Below are 22,778 nucleotides of genomic sequence, written 5' to 3'. Positions count from 1 at the left end.
GCTGGCTGCACTTAGCCGGCGCTGTCATGCCCTACCCGGCGCTCCGCTATTAAATAATTTAGCGGCGGCAGCAGCAGCAGCAGCAGCTCTTCCCTGCCCGCTTCTCACCTCCTCCCGGCCCCCGCCATGAATTATTCAGGGCCAGCCCGGTAACTGCCTGGAGCCCGGTGCGGAGAGGAGGGCGGCGGCGGGGCCCTACCTGGGGCCGGGCCGGGCCGGGCCGCCCGCTCTCGGCGTTCCAGGGGAAGCGCGACCGGCCCTTGGGGCGGCAGCCGCCGCCGCACCGCGAAAAGTTACTGCCGCCTCACCCCGGCGGGGAGAGGTTGCGGGAGGGTCCCTGCCGTCGCTCGGCTCCCCGGGGACGGGCCGGGTGGCAGGAGGCGGTGAGGCCGTCCCGGCTGCGTCGGACCGTCCCGGGCGCCTGGACTGGATGCCCGTGGCAGCTTTGCTCCTCCCGGTCGGTCCGGTCTCCCCAACTCCGGTTTCCCCTCTATCCCCCCCACCCCCTATCCCCTTCTTCTCCCGGCTCCTCCTCCTATCCTTCCCCCTCGGCCCTCCCCCAGCCTGACTGCCCCTGTCCTTGCGCCCTTCTGCCCTGGGTCTCTCCTGTCACCGCCGCCTCGTCCTGCCGCTCTTCCCCGCCCTCCTCCCTCCCTCCGTGCGGCACCGCGCTCGCTTTTCGTGTGCGAGATGTATTATTTATTTATTGGTGTTTAATTTCCTGCCAGGTGGGTCTCTGCCTCCCACCCCTGCGCGCAGCGGGGCCGGCCGGCGCCGGGTCTGCGCGGGGCGGGCCGGGAGGAGGTGGGCTGCTGCGCGCCCGTCTGCGCCCGATCCCGAGATAGCACCGAGACTTGATTTTTGCGGGGGGGGGGGGGCGGGGAGGGGGAGGGGTGTCGGAGGCGAGGAGGGGTGGCGATGTTTGGGATGCACAGCCCTGGGACGGGAGCGCCGCGCAGACAGACAGGCAGACACACACACGGGCGCGCACACACACACCAAACCCGAAACCAAGGACAACCCCAAAAAGGACTCACTCTGCCTCGATGACTCAACGCAACTAATAACCGTTTCTCCGCTCTCTGTGGCGAGTCCCTCCTGCCGCTGCTGTCGCTGGCAGAGGAGGGAGCGATTGAAAGTGACACACCGGGGGCCGCCGCCGCCGCTTCCCCGCGCCGCCAAGCACCCGCCGCCGCCGCGGAGCCCGGGAGAGCGGCGCTCCCTCCTCTTCTCCTCTCCCTATCTCCCCCGGTATTGATTTTCTCCGCTGAAGGTGTGAGAAGTCGGCTCCCTCTCCCCTCTCCTCCGCGCCGCAGCCGGCGACCCCACGGCTCCCCGCCCCCTCGCCCCGACCTCCCCGCTCCGCTCCGCTCCGCTCGCCACCCGGGACCCTCCGGGAAGGGGCTCTGGCCCCTGCCGCCCCGCGCAGCGCGGGCAGCCGCCCCGGCCCCGCCGCCTCGGCACCCCGGGAGGAGGGCAAGGAGGGGGCTGGGGGTGGGGGGAAGGAGTAGAAAGGAAGAAAGCGGCGTGAGAGGAGGAAACAAGAAACTTTCCACCCTGGATTCTCTACTTCTGATCCATGGACAGAGCCCAACTCAGCCAACTTACAGACAGGCTATAAGCAGTAAGTACAGCGGCAGCTCCCGGGAGCCGCTCGCTAGAGGCTTCCTCGCCAGCAGCCGGCTGCTCCGTGGCTGCACAGCTGGCCGGCGCGGGGGGGCCGTGCCAGCGGGGCCGCCCGGACTGGCAGCCTCTTCCCCGCGGCCCCCGGGGGCGGGCCGGGGCTGAGGCCGGACCCGGGGCGCCGCACCTGGCTGCGGCGGGCGGGCTGCCTGCCGGCCTCGCTCGGCGCGATGGGGACCGGGGCGCAGCGCTGCCTGCCCCCGCCCGCGGCAGGTTGGAGCCGGGCGGGTAAAGCAGCCGGGCCGGGGCCGTTGGGGCCGAACCGCTCTCTTTCAGCGGGGCCGGCCCCGGCGGCGGGAGTGGGGCGGCATTGCACCCGGCCGGCGGTCGCCCGGTGGGCGCGCTGCGGGGGCCTGGGCGAGCGAGCGGGACCCGGTGCCGGGCGGCATCGCGGTCCGGCGGCAGCTGAAGCGCCCCTTGTTTTGTCTCGCCCTAGGTCCGTGCTCCTTCTACTGCGACCTGCCAGCGGGAGCCGCGTCTCCGAGCATGGAGCGGAGGAGCGAGAGCCCCTGCCTGCGGGACAGCCCCGACAGAGGCAGCGGCAGCCCCGATGTCAAAGGGCCCCCGCCCGGGAAGGTGGCCAGGCTGGAGCAGAACGGCAGCCCCATGGGCACCCGCGGGAGGCCCAACGGCGCCGTCACGAAGCCCGTGGGAGGTAACCGTGCGGCCGCGCTCACGGCGGCACCGCCGGCTGGCCCGGCCCGGCCCGGCCCGGCTCGGCGCGGCGGCGTGCCCGGGGTGGCATTTGGCGGGCGGGTCGGCACCGTGCGCGGAGGTGCCGGCAGGTTCGCGTGGCAGCTTTCCCTGGAAAGCCTTTCGCCGCTCAGCGCCGCGGCGGTGTCCGGGGTCCGTGGGAGGACTCCTGCCGAGGTGTGCGGCGAGCAGAACTGCCTCGGTGGAAGGCCGCCTTCCGACAGAGGCCACCCCCAGGCCCGGGCTCCAGCTGGGCGGCTCACAAAAGGCCGGGCCTAGTCCTGCCGCCGGGTAACCGGGCAGAGCTGGGCCCAGCGCTCGGCGCTTTTCGCATGAGAACGGGCGGATCGCCGCCGGGGCGGCCCCGGGCATCCCCTCGCACCGCCGGCGGCTCCCGGAGGGCACGGCGGCGGCCGGGGCGGCGGGCCTGGGCAGCGCCGGCGGAAGGGGGCATCGCCTGCGGGTTAGGCACAGGCAGCCTGGCTGCCTTCACGGGTGCGGGTGACACGAATTAGGTGTCTTACGCCCACCCTCACAGCTCTGAGGACCGGGGCTCCGGGGTGGAAAAAATCGCAGCGTTTATGTTTGCATTTAGGGATTTATTTTTGTTTCTTTCTGTGAATGAAATTTTGTAGTAGCTGTTAAAAGAGGACGGGGCAAAAGGCGTGCAAGGTTCAGCTCTGGGCACAATTATCGAGCGTTAGTTTTGCAGCATTCCTGCAATTCTCTAGAACACTTTAACTTTCATACTCACTTTGCTATCTAGTTGCTGGTCAATTTTGTGTTTAGAGCACGGTTAAGTGACGCGCGTAGTTGCTTGGGTTTTTTTCTTCCCTTTTTTTCCAAGCAGCTAAACTTTCCAGTCACTGTTCCTAAATGCCTGCTTTTTTTTTTTTTTCATCTTAACTGATGCTGTCGTGTTTAAGGCAGCGCAGCCTCGTGTTAGGAAAAATACATTTAAAAATCTTGAACTTAGTGTGATATTACGAGCAAAATAATGCAGGGCAGGCCACAAATAACTTCACCGTTTTTGAAAAACCATCTCTCTGTGTTTTAAAATGTGCAGAATGGTAACTCACAAATGTAGTTGTTTATACACAAAGAGTTTGTGTAAATGACATTTCAAGAGATACTTTCATACGGTCGTCACATGACTCTCTATTACGCGAGGTTTATTTAGCGATTTTACCATTAGATGCTGGTTTTAGACCTCTCTGGCTCAATAGGCTTTCTAATTGCTGAAGTTTGCTAAGGGACTGCAGATTTTATCTTTAAAAACGTAGGATTCATTTATATAACTAATGAAGGGTAAGAGATCTCACTGGTTTTTTATGTTTCTTGGATGACTATATGTCTGATTTTTTTAAACCTCTTCTCCGTGTTCTTGTAATGTATGGGAAAAAGAAGAGACAGCTTTGCAGTGAAAGACTTGTAGCACTGTTCCACTTACAAATTGGTGGAGAAGTCATTTGTTGGTTAATTGTAAAAATGAACTAGTTAATCATATAAAAAGTAATATACGTAGTTTTGGATGCGTTTCTTGAGACTGAAGCATTATAGCTGCTTGATTTTAAAAGAGAATGCTAGAACTGGAGCTAGAATCTTTTTCCTTGGGGCATTTATAGAAATATACTTTAAAGGAATGTTTTAAAAATGTTTTGGAATATATATGTTGCTTTCTAATGGCAGCTGTGTTAGCCGAGATAAATCTATGGGCTTTTATAGTTATGTCGGTGGTTCAGCTTGACTCTGGCCTGTTAAGTTATGGAAGATTTCTTCCGCTTAAGACAAAGACTCGCATTTCTGAAAGCAAACTTTTAAGAGCTTACAGTTTCATTCATTACTCTTCAGCTCATTTATAAAGTTGGTGTAGACTGGAGTGTAGAAGTGTGGGGGAATAGGAAATGCAGGAGTGATTATTATTTTTTTTTAATCTTAGCTGGTGTTCTTTAACCAGTCTCAATCCCTTTGGTTTTAGGCTATTCATAATAAAGTTTGTTCATTACTCCTTATTGATACTGAAAGCAAGAAGAAAATTATTCTTGTCTGAATACTTACCTAAGTTCCATAATACTCAATACTAAATTAGTTAAGGCAGACTCTTTTAATAAGATAATGGTGCTGTTTAAAATTGATTTCATTTTTTTTTTTCCTCCTTGAAATGCTCTCAAGATAAATCAACATAGCTAATTTCCAGATATTTTTTCCTCTGCTCTTTTTCAAGTTTTATCTTTAAGAACCTGTGTGACCAAGTGATCTTTTTCTGAATGCAGATCACACTGTTTCGGGTGTTTCTGGAAGCCTCTGTCTTTGCAGTGGTCGCTGCGGTGTTAGTAATTTTTTCACTCGAGTTGTGAAATGTAGCTGGAGACGTTCGTGCAAAGGCTTGCTTTTAATATACTGGCAAATTAGTATAAAACTGCTCTTCAAATAAATATTAGTAAAAGCTCTTTTAGTATTGTTCCTAGTGTTTGATAAAAAGGAAACTGTCGAAAGTTGTAAAGAAATGACATCTGAGGCTTCAGTTGTCAGTCTTTTAGTTTATTCTTGTTTTTCAGGCTTTAAAAAGCACTAATATTTATTGAACGTGAACTTCATTTGGGAAAAAAAAATTACATACTTTACTGAAAGCTAGAGACCATTTTAGTTTTGATTTTATTTTACTTTATTATTCTATAAAGTATATCTAAAGGTTTTGAAAGCAAAGACAAACGCTGGCAGTTCTTTTTTCCATCTTATTTTGGGCCTTCGATATGTAAATGCTGAAATTCCTTCCTACTTATCAAGTGGCTTTTTGGTGTAATAAGATCTGTTTCTGGCCTTAATCCCTGTGAACAGAGCAATAAGCTCTCAACTAACTGGTGCTATGATGAGACTGATGACCTTTGGTAACAAGTTTTATAATCGTAGTGTTTGCTACAATCATTTTTCCAGTGACTTCTCTGAGAAATACTATAGCGCTGTAGGTGTTTTTAGCTTTCTCTGGTCTAGATTTCTGAGTGAAAAAGTGTTTTAAACTAAGCTTTTGTAGTGCAGGCAGAAAATCAATTGTTCTCATGAGAAATTTTGCCTTATGACTCTCCGTTTTTTTTGTTCCTGATCTGAATGTACTTAATTCAAAGGGCCATTACAGCGGCTGTAATAAGCTAGTGAAGGTCACTAAAAAGATAAACGGGGTCTTAAAGGTTGTGTTTAATAGGGGATTTAAAAGTTTCAGTACTGTTTACGATGTTGTTAGCGTCAGTCCAATGTGTTAGAGTCCAGTTTTGGTTTGCCTGACTAACCCAGTGCTTTTTAAAATGTTTCAGCAGTTATCTAACCGGTCTGTTTTAAAACCTGTATGTAATAAAGCACAAGTGCTCAGATGTTCAGGAGAGGCAGGTTTTATAAAGGTCCCTGGGAAAAAAAGGCTAATATCGCTTTAAAAAACATATGAAGCCTGGGAGAGAGTTTAGAGCAAGCAAGAGCACTATGGTGTTGACAGCTTTATATCCCTGTTGGGTAACATTCACTTACTAGAATTGGCGTCTCCTCTCAGTTAGTAATTCACTCCATAAGGATTAAAAAAAAAAAAAAAGAAGAGATGATTAATGGCTAGGAAACTTATATTTACAAAACTGTTGATTGCAATTCATGAACCTGTTTGCGTACGAGTGGATGTGCATAAATATGCGAATGCGTCGATTTTGAAGAGTGTAGAAAATAAGCATCCAAAGCCTCTGAACGCAACTTAAAATGCCAATATGCAGAATGAGCTGTTTCGAAGTTTGGTTTTGCTGAAACAGAAGCGTAGAACCAAAATACAGCCAAGACACACACTCAGATTTGAGGCAGGAAATGATTGCAAAAAAATTGCTGGTTAGATTAATTTGACGCAACCTGATAGTAATACGTTCTTATTCATTTAACTGTTAAAATGTGTGATTTAATTTGCAGAATATCAATGGAGGAGAAAACTTTCAGTCAATTCAAACTAAACTGTGCGATCGGGGTGTTAATCAGTAGCTGTGGTTACCGTACTCTTACAAAGTCGGATGTACCGGAAATGCGGATGCAGCGACTCTTCGGAGTGCCACTGTTAATTGCTGTAAACCACGTAAAGTTCTGATGTATCACGGTCTTGTCTGCTTAGGTGTAGTTAGAAATCTGTTCTAATGTGTCTGGGGCGCGACAGAAATGCCGACCGAGGATGGTTAAAAAGCCGTTTGTCAAAATCCATTCTAAATATTTCTGCAAAAATGTTGTAGAGTCTGCGCTACCTCTTATATGTCCTACAAGGATTTAAAGTACTTTACTGGGGAGAAAATCCACTTCTATGCGGACGGATGAGTACAGCTTGATCGCATTTGCTCCTCTGTTCTAAACGGTTAGTTAACATTAAGCTCTAATGGCATCCCGAGTGGAGCAAGGGAGCATGTTTCGCTTGTCCTTATGAATTGCGTAAAGTGAAAGGTTAAGTTTTAGATAGGCTTCCTGCCTAGATCCTGGGTGAAGAATATCTTCCTGCTGCCTGAAAGGAGTACGCAGCTATTCGAAAGAATTAACGCACTGAGATACGGAAGCATGAAAACTGCAAATCCTTGTCAGTTCAGGAGCCAGCAGTATGTAAATATATTTTATGTGTTTTCTGTTGCAGAACAGTTGGAAAATGTTGCCTTGTACTTTGATATAATTCCATAGGGATTGTGAGGAAATGTAAATTCCCGGATTTTACACGTTTCTGAGACGTGATGAGGAAGAGACCTCTAATTTAACAGAAGCAGTAAGAAAAGGAAGACAGTGATTTCTTTTTATGAATGATGGTTAAAAATGAGTTTCTGGTCTTTTTGCTGATTTCCACCCCCCACCTCCCCTTTCCAATCAGATTATGTCATATAAACAGAATAAACAGAGCAATCACTCCTGGAGGGTCATGTAGTGTATCAGCTGCGTTTTTGCTGAGGTAGAAAAATAGTCTTTCTTTATGTATTTTCAGCACTTGGTCTGTTATTAAAGTAAAGACACAGTTGGTTGAAATATATGTGCAATTGAACATACGCATTAAACAGAATATAGGGTATCCACCCATTTGGTGACCTAGGCTTAATTTGATGTTTAGAGTAATTTTAGGACTTTAAGTTGCATCTGCAGAAAGCCACTGACAATTTTGAATTCAAGATTTAAGATTAGCTGTAGCAAGATTTTATTTTTTCCCGCAACAGTTCCAAAGTGTTTTGAGTCATCTCCTCACCTCCTCTCCACCCCATACCCATGGCCACGTTAGTTAACTGGATGCTATTATTCTCATTTGAGCCAAAGGAAAGAAAAAGAAACCAACATAAAAGTCAGTGTTAATTCACCCTGCCCCCCCCTCCCCAATAAATGGGATCCTGCCTTTTCTTAGTTTCACTGGGATAGAACAGAGTAGATTTACTGTCAATTGTTCATAGGGTCATTGTTTGAAAAACTCCTGTTAAGGTGATTCTGTCAGTGACTCCCCAGAGTTGTTTTTATGCCTGAAGAAGATGGCAAAATCATATTAAAAACAATAAAGATGCCAGTGAGGAAACGTTATTTTCAAGAAATTAAATGGCGACATATTTCTCACTCAGAATTTAGATGAAGGATTCAGACATCGAAGGAAGAAAAATGGTATTAAACTTTTATTGTTATGAATAAACTCTTAAAGGTGAGGTTTAAAGATTTCTTTCCTTTCCTAAATACTTAATTTGAGGGAGTCTTTTATTCTATTTAAATCATTTTACTATACTGAATATTTTATCTAGATTTAAAAGTAGAAAAAATCTGGCATAATGTAATTGTAATCAAGTCGTCTTTTCAACAGGCAGCTATGTCATATTTAAAATTTCTAGTTTGTAGCACAGACTTTCAGATGGTATCAGTTACTTTAAAATACCTTTAAAAGTATTTAATACTCTTCATCGAGACGCTAGTCTGGATATTTATTTCTGCAGTTACTTTCCTTTATTACTGTTTTCTTTAAAGCTGTCTGTGTGGAATGGGGAGGAGAAGGGCCACAGTGGTGACTTGGAGCTTAAGTAAAATACTTGTACCAGTAAGATTTTTGTCATTCTCATTGACACGGAGATGGTAATACAATGTGGCATCTATGATGTTGTAAAATGAAGACAGTTTTACTGCAGTCATGTATTTTTATTCGCCAAACAGCTGTGTGACCTGTTTAGGAACATTCTTATTTTTGTGATTGAGCAGTCCCCAACCTGCTTTTAAATCTTATTTTTAAACTTTTCAAAATAACTGAAATCCTGTAAAACCTAGGAAGGTTTTATTTCGAATCCCAAATTGCAAGGCATAGATAAGTTAGGCCTTTAATTACCATCCCTCATCATAATTTAGTTAAATTAGTAACTACCGCTGTGTTTTAGGATTAAAGGCCCAGTTTTTCAAGGTATAAAGTATTACCAGGTCCTTTTGAATGGATATCATGGAGGTTTGTTCGAGATAACCTGCGCCTGATGCAGACTCTGTAACTACCGAACAAGGGTGCTGCTCTCCTTTTGAAGCTCAAAGGGGTTTTGAAACCAGCCCACTGTGTTGAGCGAGGAACCGGTGCCCTTCCTAGCTGGGAAAAAATCATCCTGTGGTAATTGGTTCCTACTGTACGAAATGTCCTGGGTCAGATGTGTTGGTCCTCACGATGACATGTGTCACTAGCGCAGATGTAAGAAATAGTCACAGCAGACAAAAGGCAGCTGAGTATTTCATGGCTTTTGAGAAATGTTTTCTAGCCTCTAGCCATACTAAAAAAAAATTGCCCTCCAACAAGCTTTGTACTTGTTGCAGAATGCTCATCAGCGACGTCTCTGCTGTGGGGTTACATACAAATGAGTTTACATTGATTAGTGACACGTAAGACGGAAAATACGCGTTGCCGTTTGATTCAGGGGAACTGTTAGCCCGTCTAGATGAGGTTCTTGTGGCAGTTGAAAAGTGTGGACTGCTTTAACGTGTGGTATGTTCTCAGCCAGCAAGTCCACATTGTTGCAGTTCTATAGTTAGGATTTTTTTTTTCCAGAGTTCCTGTGCTTTGTACAAAAGCACATACTGCAGCTGCAGTGTGTACTTTGTCCCGATCTTCATTTGCATTGATGCAAATACTAGTAAGAGAAAAATATTTAATTTCATATTCCCAATTTTATTTCCTTTATTTTCGAGAACTTTTAAAAAGTCATAAACTAGTGTTTTAGGTTGTTTTTTTTTCTTTTTAGATAACTGTACTAGCTCTGCTGGTATCCCCAGAAGACTTACAGATATACCAAGATGTCCGCATTCATCTGTTTAGCAGTATAGGGCTGCCGGCGTTGTGAAGCCCTTATCAACCATGTTCAAAAGGTTTTCGTTGTTTGGTTTTTGTTTGTTTGTTTTTATTTTTTTTAAAAAAGTGTTATTATTACTCTGATTTTTAAAGATGTGAATGTTGATGTTGCTAATGTCTGAGGACTTAGATAAAACCTCCTTCCAGGAGACATTTCTACTTGGAATAAGGCTACACAAATAATTTACAGGATTGCTTAAAAGACAAGAGTGTGAGCCCTGCCGTGCTAGTATCCTGAGCCGGATGCTAGGGCAGAGATCTCGTGTCTGAACTCAAGATATATTTTAAATTTCCTGGCAAATACTGAATGATTATTGGTGTTACACGCAGCGATGTTAGGAAGAAGAGGGGGTTGTCATTATTTGTATGAAGGGCACAAGAAGAACCTGAAGAAGAGAGACAGGTAGCTCTAGATAAAAGTTTAAGCATACGACTTGTTTTCTAAATAGAAAATTACCTGACTAATAGTAAAAATTGTCAGTCATTTTGCTCTAACTGATGTCCTTGTGTCAGACAGACATGCAATATTAAACAGTTTGAGAACAGCTGTACCTTGTTAGTAGCAATGTCAGCAAGGTAAAAAGCTCAGAAAAAGATTAATAAAAATAACCTGTCAGACTATATTTTATACGAAGCTGCGACATCTCTTGAGATAACTGTACACCCACTGCATTTTCAGAGTGCAGTAGAAGTCTCCCACTTAAATATGCTCCCTCCTTATTTGTTCCCCAGAAACACGTACTGAGATGAAAAGGCACTCTATTGACAGCAAACCTTCTCAAAAGTACTAAATCTGGCAAGACATGTCGGGAGGGGAGTTTCTTGTTTTGAAAACCGTGGTTTGTATCACTGCACACAGCCACAAGGTTACTTTTTCTCTGGGAGAGGTTCTGTTCTGTTTCTACGATGTTGAGAAGAGGCTGGATGAGTCTGCCTTTAATTGCGTGTCGCCGACACTTCGCTCTCTAGAAGTTGCTGACTTTTCTGCGTTTGTACGGAAACTTCAGATAAGTGAGGCAACTCACACAGAAGTATTTACCATCCTGGTAATCTAAACTCACAGAGAGTGTTTTGTCATAAATTTAGCTGACAGGCATATATTGGAAATGAAGCATGTCATTTTCAAAACTATAACCAGCCTATTTTTTGAGAGTAATATAAATTCATATTTTGAGCATATTTTGGTTTATATACATTTCCATTATTTATATATTAAAATTAGATGTGCACAGTTTCCAGCCTTATTATTTTGAATGGTTATTAAGAAATGTAGTTATAAATTATGAGTCACACAATACTTTGGAGTAAAAGGTGATTTTCATAATGTCTTTTCCCAACTTACAAATAACTTTTTTTTGCTATAATACAAACATGCTAGCGGAGCAACATGATAGATGTCTCTTTAAGTATCGTAGTAAAAGAAAATGACTTGTATTCTGAGGCTGTGGATAGTTTATGTTGTTTTGGACCCATTTCCCAAGCAGTGATCGAAAACAGATTACAATAACAATTATACAGTCAGAAGATGCAATATCCATTTCTGTTTTAATTGAGTGAAAGAATAATAAAAACATCATTAAGAAAAATGAGGTGGACCTGTCATACACTCTACCAATTTTTAGACTTAGAGAAAATGCAGAGTAACAGAAGTGTGTTGTTTTTTTTTTTTTTTTTAATTTTTCCTTTTTTTTTAAAGTAGAGTTTGTTGCTCAAGCTAGAAGTCTGGATGGCAGACTTCATATGGGCTCCTGTGATCAAGTGTGCAGTAAGTAGGCGTGCTGCTTGACAGTAAAGCTCAAGTTAGGCATTATCGGAGTGTCTGGGTTTGGCTTAATAATGAAAGTAATGCTTCTGTCATTGCTTTGAGCCTTCTGATTATATTAATATGAACACAGTGTCGTACTGACCTGCCAAGTAGATGAACTCTGAGAATGCCATGGACAGGTGGAAAGAGTAAAAAAGACTGCTTTCTCCTTCAAAATAAAGTGCTGTGCTACTCTATGCTTTTTTCTCCAGTTTTTTGGCTCTCCAAATCTGTGGACACGTATGCCAGTAAGAGTACTTGGTCTCTTACACCATTGTACTGGGTGTACACTGACTCTTCTGTGACCCTTCAGCTACGCCACCATCTCAGTCTTCTGATTAAACCCCTGTAGATAGCAAGGCCTCGTGCTGGGCGCACACTGCAGCTGTGTTCCTTGAAAAGGGACCCAACTGTTGTCGAAGACCTGAGGCTGAGGGAACCTGGCGCTCTGTTTTCTCTGAAGCTGAGTCCTAGAGCTGTAAGCAGAAGCGTCCTTTCAGCCGTACCATACGTGGAAAGAGAGATCCTCTCTACGGTAGCCTTGGCTCTAGTCGTGTACCATACAGCTTTATAAATCAACATTTGGAATGGCATCCGGAAGTGAACCGGGAGTCAGTTCAGCCTTTGGAGAGCAGATGTAATCTGCTTTCTTTGGCTAACACCTCCCAGCGAGCACATGCACTTGCACTAGCAGAAGTATCTGATTCTCCAGCGTAGCTCTGTGTACGTAATGTAGCAGTTCAGTCTGTAGAGCCCCAAAAGTGCAGATTGCTGACTCTTAACAAGTGAGTTGCATGCGGTAGATCAACCTGTAGGTAGGTCCTTTCCACGCTGTCCTCAAAATGGCACTTACTGGCTGAACAAAGTAAGTGCACTGGGCATACCTGGGAAGGAGGAGGTACCTGTTAAGTCTTGTTCCTGGACCGCATGACATGTTTGATAAAGATGTGGCAGTTACTGAAAGCTGTTAGATCAGTGTGACCTGATGGCTGATAGATGTTCCTAAAAGATTAATGTTCTCATGGATAGCTGTCAAACGTGTGACCTTGTCTGTGTGAAAAGGTGGAGTGCTTCCCCCACAGCTCTTGATCTTCCGTCCATGAAAAGCGAGGAATACAAGAGAATGCCACTCAGAAATTTCTCTCTCTCTGCAGGGTTGTGGAAGATTAGAGTTGTAAGCAAAGACCAAGCCCCATATTCCAGTTCCTGACCCATAATGGGCTGTGGGTGCAAGCTGTCTGGAGACTCTCTGCATATTGCCTGGTGAAAAGGGAGACAGGGAAGTTAGCCCCTTTCTAGAGGACAGAATGACAGAGCAGCTCCTACTCTTTTGTAGTTGTGGTTCTCTCCTCCATTCGTTTTCCTGCTGAAGATCTGATGAAGATTTCTGTGGTCTCCTTGTACCAGAAAAATACCATCTAGGAATGATGTTGCCGTAGCAGTAGCTGAACCCTTGCTGAAAGTGTAGCGGGACGAAGGGCTCCAACCAGTAACCGTTGAGTTTGATGACATTTATTCTGAGACAGTGTTTAATGTGGCTAATCCTATTGCATGCGTACTTCTAACTGTTGCCCATCACCAGTTCTGCCACATGTGTTGACTTTGTCACTTAGAAATGAGGTTTTCTAATGCTGCCAGTATCTAAAAGACATGAGGGAAGGAGGCAATGGTTGCAATGAATACCGATCTGTTCAGCTTGTCTTACTGCTGGAGCCTGCAATTGGGCTTGAAGACAGACATGTAGGTGCAGTAGTTGCGTTAAGACTCTCTGTCAGTTATTTATCTGGTAACATGAAGGCTGGGGGACACAGTTTGTTCTTTTCCTTGCCAGGGGGTATTTCACAGAGGAAAGGACACGAAGGAGAAGAGCGCTCACTGGTGTGTCGCAGTGGAGATCCCAGAACAGCCCTGAGTGCAGTGCACAGCTCTTCTTCAGAAATAAAACCTCAAACCAGCTACAAAAGCTTTTCTGTTACATTCCAGGGGACTTATCCCAGTACCAGAAGACTAGTTAATAGAACCTTCATTAAAATGCTTTTTGCTAGAAGATGTTTTTTTGCTTTAAGAATTACATAATATGGTGGCATCTGCTAACACCACTGAAGTTAAGGGCTTATTAGTGGTCCCAGTTTTCAGGGTTTAAAAATGTCGGTCATTAAAATTAATTCTGGGTGGAACTTGGCGTAGAGAGTCTTAGCCCCTTAGGCGAGTTTTGTTACATAGTTGAGAGAAAAACAACAGAAAGCAGTCCCCCAAACCAAAAACCCCTCCTGAATCCTGAACTTGTTTTTAAGTTACAGAAACCGAAGCCTAAAACTTATAGGAAATTAATGGCTTAAGATGATTTAAAAAAAAAAACGCCAGTTAAATTTAAAAGCGTTTCCTTCAATGGTTTTGAGTGAAATGAGTATATTTTCCATTAGTTCATATTATAAAGTACTGCTGTGGGGTGTTTTTTCTTCTTTTTTAGCTGGGAAACCAGTTGAAACAACTGAGCTGTTTTATTTAGGAAAAATGTAGCTATAGTGTCTTCCCATTTGCCTTTCGGTGTGAGCTGGACAGCCTGCGTGTGGTCCTGGCGGAAGGCAGGGCACTGGTGCAGCCCGGGACGCTCCCGCACGCCTTGGGGGGCTGTGCTTGCCGCTAGGACAGCAGGGGTGGCTGACTCTAGCACTCTTCAAACCATGTTTTGAGGTCTGAGTTATCATTGCTCTCGCTTTTCACTCATCTAGGTGGGCAGATGGAGGTGCTTTACCCTCCCGTTCAGTGGCTCCTGCCCCCGTGCCACCCTGTGTGCGGCCGTGCCTGGGCGAGCCGGGTGGCACGAAGCCCCACGGGCTGCTTGCTTTCTTGCCCTTGGTGCCCAACCAGCGTGACGCATTTCCAGTTTAGGTTGAGTTAATGCAGCTCGCATAGCAAAGCGGTTCTTTACCAGAAGCAGCCGATCCGCTGTGACCGACAGAAGGCCTCATCTCCCGTGGGTGATGCTTCTGTCCCGGTCACGCAGCAGGAGAGGCTGCGCCGGCGGTAAATACTTCGCATCCCGCTTTGTTTCACGTTTCTTGTTCGTCTCAGCGCACGCTCTGAGTGCTGTTTTTTCTCTTACGCCGTTTTCAGAGAAACTTGAGTATTATCAAATCAAGTTATGAATTTCATAATATGTTTCTGTGGTGGGATAGTGGCCCGGAATATTTTGTGTTAAACAGCAAAGCTGTTATTTCAGCTAGGAAAAGGATTCTTTGGCTAGTTAAGCTGTCAGAAGCGGAGGACATCTGCGGAGACTTTAGTGACTTCTTTATAAAATTTCCTGAGATCTGGGATAGTTGTGATGGTTGGGAGACTGAAGCCACAGAAAGGACTGGAAGCTGAAGAACGATGTAAATAATATCTTGTGGTTTGCATTCACCATCGGTTAAAATATAATATGTAGAAATGCATTTCCTGCCTACAGATTTATTGACTATGTAAAGCCAGGAAAAATGACTGAGGAGGAGGAGAAAGATACTGTCCTTAGTTTTACTTCCTCTGGCCCTCCTAAGAAGGAAAATTCTACAACGCAGTGTTATTTAACATGATTTTGTTTCTTTGGCAAATGTATTAAAATCGTCTGTGGACTGAGCTCTTCTTTACCAAATTGCATCCTGGAACAAATTATTTGCAATGGGCTTATAAACCCGTGAAGAGTAGGAGTTTAACAGCATCGCGTTACTGGTTGTGTGCGAAATCAGATATCTCCCATTTTGTCTAGAACATGCTGGAGAGCGGAGGACTAGCAGAAAGTAAGGTCCTTGGTTTTAAACAAAACCTTTTGCTGTAATGAGGTGCTTGCCGCTTTTGTTTTGGGCAGGGTTGTACAGTTGCAAAGATCCCGATACGACCTCCTGTGTTTGACACAGAGATTTCCCGCTGGCCTCCTGTCAGCCTGCACACACAGCTTTCTTCACGTGGTTCCGAGTGGTTAGTGACAAACAACTGCAAAGTCATTCCTTCAGTCCCCAGTAAAGAAGATTTACAGTGGAAGAATTCCCAGCTTCATAATGAGACTGTTGTAAGCTGGTGCTTGATACGTAAAGGGCTGAAACACAGTCCATTTACCCAAACCAAGCATTTGTTGTAAATAAGTTAAGTGCCAACAGCTTATATTCTGTCCGATTTAATTACGTTTATGATTTATGGGGCAGTTTGATGGTGAGCCTTAATGGACGTGACTAACCCTTGCTGACATGCGTCAGCGTTTCACCCACCTCATCACTGATTTGCACAGGCATGGGCCGAACCTGGGACCTGCTTCAAGGCTGATCCAGGCGTGTACGTGTGGCACTGTGGGGATGGGATGGTTGTGCCTGCTCAGCCTGTCATTGCGTATCCTGTATCTGCAGCCCTCAGCTAGACTCTGCAGGATTTTCTGGGGAAGATCTCACATCACCACCAGCTACAGCTACACTGTGATTTAAATAAAAGTGGTGTTGAGATCAGGACGAAAAACTGTTTTTTGCAAATACCATTTGGTGTCTTTCCTCTTAGGGAAAAAACGTTTTGGGATGCAGTTGATCTTTTCTTATTATGAATTTGTCTTCTCTTGTTACATGTGATTTTAAAGGTCTTTTCCAACCTAAACGATTCTATGATGATTCTGTGTTTATTCAGCTAGTCGAGTCTTGAATAGAAACCTCCTGATCATTAGCGTGCGCACTAGGTTTTCGTTTCCGATCCTTTCAGGATTTGCAGTTTACAGTGTTTCAAAGAAGTGGTACGCTGAGCTTTGAAGCTTCACTTTTTTTTTTCCTTTTTTTTTTCTTGGTGGTAGTGTTAAGTTTTTCAGAATAGAAAATACGGATTTATGTTGCACGAGGATGTAGAATGGCTGTCTTTGGTGCAGAAATTCAGGTATTTTTGAATAACTGAAAGCTGTCAAACTTAATTGGTTTCTGCCTTTTCAATTAGAGCTGCAGGATGCGAGGAGGAGAACCGGCGAACCTCTCCTGTGCCGCGTGGATGCTGATTTCTGCCTTTTAAAACAGTTTTCTCAATTTAGGTTCATTTTTCAAATTTGTTTGAAAGAAAGGGAAAGAGAGTTAAATACCAAATTGGTATACATAAGGTCAGCTCTATTGCAGCACAAAGAGAAATAAATAAATGGATGGCTTTCCTGTCACTGCCTTCGCTGCATAAAGGGCTCTCGCCTAAAGAAAAACCAGAAGCAGATTAGGCTTAGGAAATGTTTGTAGTTTGATTGCTTCCTGTGGTTATTGCCAGTTGTGGAAGCGTGCTTTATTGTTAAATATATGAAATCTTTATCTAGATAATTTCCTCAAGAGGACCCATGCTTTGCTAATTGAGCTTCCTAGTCTCTGTTGCAGGGTAAGGGTCTCATCTTAGAAGTCCAACTGAGGTTGCTCGTAATTCAGTGTTTTGAGGTGTGCGTGGGGATGAATGTTTGTGTATTCCGCTCGCTGTCACCTAGAATTTATTTATTTATTTATTCATTACTTTTCTCTGTATTGGAAAGACTAGTTCAGAGAATGACTGACGTTACAGTCCCTGCTAGGGATTTTCGACATGCAATAATGAAGAGTTTTCAGTAGTTTATGAATTTTTGAATAAATGTCCTGGTTTCTGAACTCTCAACCATAGAAATTGGCTTTGTCTTTGAGGGAGATTACTCTGCATGTGTGTCTGTGTTCTGTTTGAAAAAAAAAAAACCAACAACCGACCAACCAACAAAACCTAAAAACCCAAAGCACAACAGCAACAACGAAAAATTTATTTTCCACTTTCTTCATTTGATAAAAATCTCTCCACTGTAGAATGATTTCCTTTGGGTTTGACACCACCATTTGATCTCAGTTTTTAATAATTTTGGTGGGTTCTGCTCCCAGAAGAAAACATGCTTGTGCTGTGAAGTATTCCCACTAGAAATCTGGGAAGTCTTAAAGCCTCATGTTACTCAGGGCTAAGAACTGGCTTCTTTATTAATTCCCTGCTAGACAACCCCTGTACAGTAAATCTTTCCATAACACCATGCTGTTGAAATTAATCAAGCTGATGTTTGGAAATTGTTCAAATTAGATTAAATTAAATAATACCTAGATGGAGCTCAAAACTTGTGCTGATGGAAACAGATTTTAATCTAAAAAGACACAAATTGTATTGCTGCCTCTTTTTATTGGTTGATCTTCATATTATACTTACTTGGACACGAAAGCGCTGCTCCCTGTTTGATGGCGGGAGGGGTGGGTGGCTGAAATAGTTTAACCTCCTCCTCAGCATCCTGTATCCTTCAATTTTTTGCTTTAGGTGTGAAGCCTGTGATGGCTGTGTGGAAGTGGACGATGCGTAGAAGTTCAGTGCTGATAGTATCACATTTATTACTTGCTCTAAAGCATGCATTGGACAGAGTATCATTTGCAACTGAATAAAAGGAACAGTCCAGGGCTGCTTAATATCTGCTCAGTCTTGTCCTTCTGGTTGGTCATTAGAAATTTACAGCTTTTACTTGCAAACCTTACAACTGAAAGTGCTTCCCAGGGTGCTGCATGACTGCACTTTGATAATACTTTTAACTGGCTTCAAGTTTTTTTGTAAAAATGAGTGTTTTATGCAGCGGAGTGTCAAGAGCTGTCATTTCTTGAATGAAATACCTGTTCCTCTTTCCTTCATTTTTAAGAATGGAATACTCCCCGGTGAAATAAAACTGTAGATTAAAATGAGCAAGGAGGAGAAAATGTGCATTTGGTCACAGGTCTCTGATACATATTTAATTTCTTCTTGATTTCCCTTAATTAGAAGGGTCTCAGCAAAAAATGGAACTATGTTTACAAAGTCTTCTCTGTACATTGCAGCTTTTCCATGAAAGCAACAGTGGAGCTTAAATTCCATCTCTGATTTGTTTTTAAAATAGATGGTACACAAAGGTACTGGTCACTGCTAACCATTCTGTTCTTCTGAGTAATAGCGGGAACAGTTTTTCCCTGTTCCCTTCCATGGATTAGAAGGAGTTCTTGCTGTGTATGGATGTCCTTATAAAAGCCTTTATGTAGACCTTGTTTTATGCTCCCCTAACATTTTATGCAGATGCTACCTATGTGGGGTCAAAGCTCTGTGAGAAGCATGAAAGAGCTGCTTATAAGTCAGTTAAGTTAATTAACATCAAGGAGAAAAAGTCTTTTGTGTAATTTGTGATCGTTATTAATGTTTTGTGTGCATTCCAGCATTGTGTTCATCCTTTAAGGAAACAAACTGTTTCCTTTTTAGCCCTCAGATTACCCCTTGTTTTCTCCATCTGTGAAAATCAGTGCCGTATGTCATCTACCATGAGCTGTACGGCATCATTCACTGCAGCATCTCTCTAAAGCTGGGAGAGCAAGTGCACGGAAGTTCAGTGCAGAAGGGACCTGAGCCTTTTTTGCCCCTGTGCATGGGAGAGCGAGGATGACAGTAGTTCTGGCTGATAGGGCATTAGGGAGGGAGCCGAGGACTTTCAGGATTTGTGAGTAAGTCTGGCTTGTGTTGCTGTAGCACTGCATGTGAGACTTCATTATGGATGCTTGGTCTCCTGCTCTCTGGGTACTGCTGCAAGTTCTTCGACTGGAATGACAGCGAGCAGTGTCTGACTTGCTTTGCTCTTCTGTAAGGGCCCTGTAGCCAGCTGGAGGTGTCATAAATGCATCTAGGGGCAAGACATGGTGTATTTCAGTGTGTAAAGAGCATGTTGACTTTTGACTGCAGATGTTTTTTCTTCTGATTGCAACGTACTGAAAGTATGTTAGTTTATTTTCAGATAACATCAGGAAACAGAGAAGTTTGAGGCAATAAATCCATTAGAGACATTATAGCCTAATTCTCTGATGCGAAATAGCGGGCAAAGCAGATGGAACTTCCTTAGAGTGAGATTTACTTGGAAATAAGTTGGATTACTGTTGTTTTTTAGTGAAATAGCGTTGGTATTAAGATTCCAGACGCTATAGCGAGAGGTGTGAGAATGGGTTAGCGATGGCAGATGTGGTAACCTGCCCTCCTCTCTGTTTTTAAGATTCTAATAGCAGCTTATCATCAGTTATGCTGGGTCGCTGAGTTCCGAGATGTTTTTGGAAAAGCTTTTTCTGTATCAGGGTCCCTGCAAGTGTGGGCAGCAGGAAGGGGCAGGAGAGTCTTCATGGGCAAGAGTCCTGTGGGTCCTTTGTGCCATCCATAAAGTGGTGTCATGTACAGCATCAGTTCTAGCATTTGAGATCCCATTTGTACTGAGACAGTAAACGAGCATGGAGAACAAGTGCAACTTCTGTGCTGGAAAGGTGGAGAGACTGTTGCATAACAAGGCAGGCACGCAGGAGGATGAAAGACACTGTGGCGTCCCTCTCCTCAGTTTGCGTTCACCTGCTTTTTCTGTCTCGCCAAAATGTAGTTTACAAAACCAATATCACAGCATCAGTATTTGGCCAAGTATCTGAATCTTTTGTTAAGACACTAATAGCCCTGTCTAAAGTGCTCTGACGGACTGTATGCTCAACAGGAGGGAAAGTTTGTTGCTTATGGAGGTTAAATTTTGGTTTAGCTATTTAAATCATTTATGGACAAATAGAGTTCAGTTTTTAGCCTTTGATAGGAATAGAAATTTTGTCATTGGTTTCAGAGGAAAAGGACCAGCCTTGCACTGTCTTTTCAGGAAAGCACCTAGAGATTTTTTTTCACTGAGGTTTTTTTTTTTTTTTTTTTTAACACTGTGTGTTAGAATTTGGGTGCTTGAACTTGCAAAATGCATCAGTTTAACCCAGAATCAAGTAGTGAAGAAGGAGCAGCATCAATGTGATGCCGTAACCTACTTACATGTTACTTCAGGATGTGTTTTAAAAGAAAGAACTGAACCACGTCAACTGGATATCTGCTGCTGCTGGCTTGAGGTTGGAATGTCAGACTGGGAGCCACTCCATGCCAGATAGGTCACTAAGTGAGAATTGTGTATCTAAAATGTATTTGAAAGTAAATCCAGACTCTGCAAATTCAAGACAAGGAGGGTTTAAGTCCCTTTGCAGTTGTTACTGGTGTGACTGTATCTATTTCAGGGCACAGTGACTCCTCTGAAGAGGTACATAATTATTGGTTTGTAGATACTGAAGCTACTGATAGTAGAAGATCTTGAAGATATTTAACTGACTTTGTATGGAAAGGGAACCAAAATGTGGCTTTCTCCTCTTGTTCCCTTAAAGAACTGCCCGGTCCAGAGATACAGTGATTTGTGTCTGGCCTTTTATAAATACACTCACTTGTTTTTCATAGTTGTTATCTGCTGGAAATGGTTGTATTTCATTCTGAAGAACAGGAGTGAGAGATGAACTTCCTGGCAGTGTTACGAGCCTTAGATAGCACATTTGGAGAACAGCTCTAGGCTGAGATTTGTTTCTGCCCCGATATTTCCTGGTTTATCTAGGGACTAGCAAATGGTACGTAACCAATTAATACATTTCTGTGGCTGAAGGTAACGGTTTTTCCTTTGCCACCCCCTGACTACAGCCGGGCCTGCAGCAGCTGATGGAAATGGCTGTGCAGGTCTGTAGGTTTTCTGTCTGTTCCATCTTCCTTCCGTGCGCATGCTTTGAGTACTGTAGGGCCGTCTCCTGCAAATTGGCTTGTTTCTCTACTGTCTGTAGTATTGAATCCCTTTGAGTTCATGCCCCGCAATTTATTGCCATAGATGACTTGATCCTGTAACCACAAAAGTAAATTTGCAATAAAGTAGAACAAAATTGAATCCAGACCACCCCCTGAGTTTTCCACTTCTGTGGTTCCTCCTCCTGCTTGATCCTCTTGTGAAGAGAGCTGTTCTCACTCTCTCCATGCGTGCAGCGGCAGAACAGCCACTGCCCTCTCTGGGTCTGCGTGACCATCAGCTGCCAACACGAGATTATTGTTTTCAGCGAAATCGGTGCAAGGGCTATTTTCCTTGCACAGTGGTGAGAAGACTGTTCGTGGTCTGAAAATACGCAAATAAGCCTGTTCCAGCCGAGAGCTGCCTATGGGACTCGCCGCTGCTGACTCCTCCGTACACTCGCTGTGCGGAAAGAAGCAGAAGCGGCATTTCTGTGTCAGGTTCTTGTATGGCTGAATGTTGGGATGCTCTGACCTGAAAAAATAGCGACATTCATGGAACTTCAGCAATGTTGAAAAGGTCTTACTAGGAAATCTTGTTCGTCATCACGCTGACTGTGATTCTGTTCCTGAATTGTATTCTCTGGAGCTTTTAGTGTGGTTTTTAAATGAGTCAAGTGATGAGACTTCACTATTTCCCTTGGAAAGAAAACAAAAGCTATCCCACAGGGAAGAAAGGCAGATTTCCACTTCAGATGAGCCTTCTAGGAGGTGTTTTAATTTACAGCTTTAATAAGAGATGTATCACACGCTTCTTGTTCCTCTCTTACTGATGCTTTGTTGTTTGTTGTTTTTTTTTTTTCAACTAGGTTTGATGATTCCAGTCTTTTGTGTGGTGGAGCAGTCGGACGCCGCTCTTGAATACGATAATCGAGAAGAGCATGCTGAGTTCGTTCTGGTTCGCAAAGATGTGCTCTTTAGCCAGCTGGTGGAGACAGCGCTCCTGGCTCTGGGGTATTCCCACAGTTCTGCAGCTCAGGCACAAGGTATTCAGTAAAGTTCTTTTCCCTCTTCTCTGCCCTGGCAGAAGACAGCACCTGAGGTTGTTCCATGTAAGGAGAAAGCAAGAAAATTGGTGGGAAATCTTGGAAGTGGTTATGTCGATTGTGTTGACTGCTTAATCTTAAACTAGGTGTACAGCAAGCCCTACCTTGTTAGCCTGCCTAGAAAGCACTAGCTGGATCTTGCTGAAGTGTGAAGTGTGGTGATAATGATCAGTCAGTGTATCCGTGACACATTTGTTCTGTACCACGAGGCATGTTGCTGCTTCGAGGAAGTCAGCACAGAAGAGCTGGACAGAATCTCTAGGTGTACAGCTAGATGGTACCTAGTATTCCTTTTTGTATCAGGGCCATTTTGAGCAACACATTATAGTCTTTTATTTTTAAAATTATACATTACATATAATGGTGACGTATATGTACATACATATATATATGCTCTCTTTATAGCCAATAGTTGTAGTGCTAAACATGCAGGCTGATTTCTCTGTTTTCATTTACCTACTATATTGTCGCAAAGCCCTTTGTAAAGCTCTACAGTCCCTTCCACTTAGAGATGATTCTCTAGTAACAGCGAAATCTTAAAATAACCAAAGCTTTTCTCTCTCTACCCAAA

General features: G+C 44.4%; 1 protein-coding gene across 2 annotated transcripts in view; it reads left to right on the top strand.

Annotated features, from left to right (window-relative positions):
• The first annotated feature begins 1,853 nt into the window (after positions 1–1,853).
• Positions 1,854–22,778, top strand: part of SATB2 (SATB homeobox 2) — a 131,419-nt gene continuing 110,494 nt past the window's right edge. Inside the window, exons 1-3 of one of the 2 annotated variants that reach the window (XM_086615682.1) lie at positions 1,854–1,896; positions 2,120–2,338; positions 21,971–22,147. In XM_086615682.1, the coding sequence (XP_086471808.1) occupies positions 1,854–1,896; positions 2,120–2,338; positions 21,971–22,147 (439 nt within the window). Of the gene's footprint in view, positions 1,912–2,119; positions 2,339–21,970; positions 22,148–22,778 lie in introns of both variants that reach the window. The other variant, XM_086615681.1, reaches the window with a different exon arrangement.

The sequence above is a fragment of the Tauraco erythrolophus genome, chromosome 8 (assembly GCF_009769465.1).
Source record: "Tauraco erythrolophus isolate bTauEry1 chromosome 8, bTauEry1.pri, whole genome shotgun sequence".
NCBI classification, from domain to species: domain Eukaryota; kingdom Metazoa; phylum Chordata; class Aves; order Musophagiformes; family Musophagidae; genus Tauraco; species Tauraco erythrolophus.
This window is presented reverse-complemented; position numbering and strand designations above follow the sequence as displayed.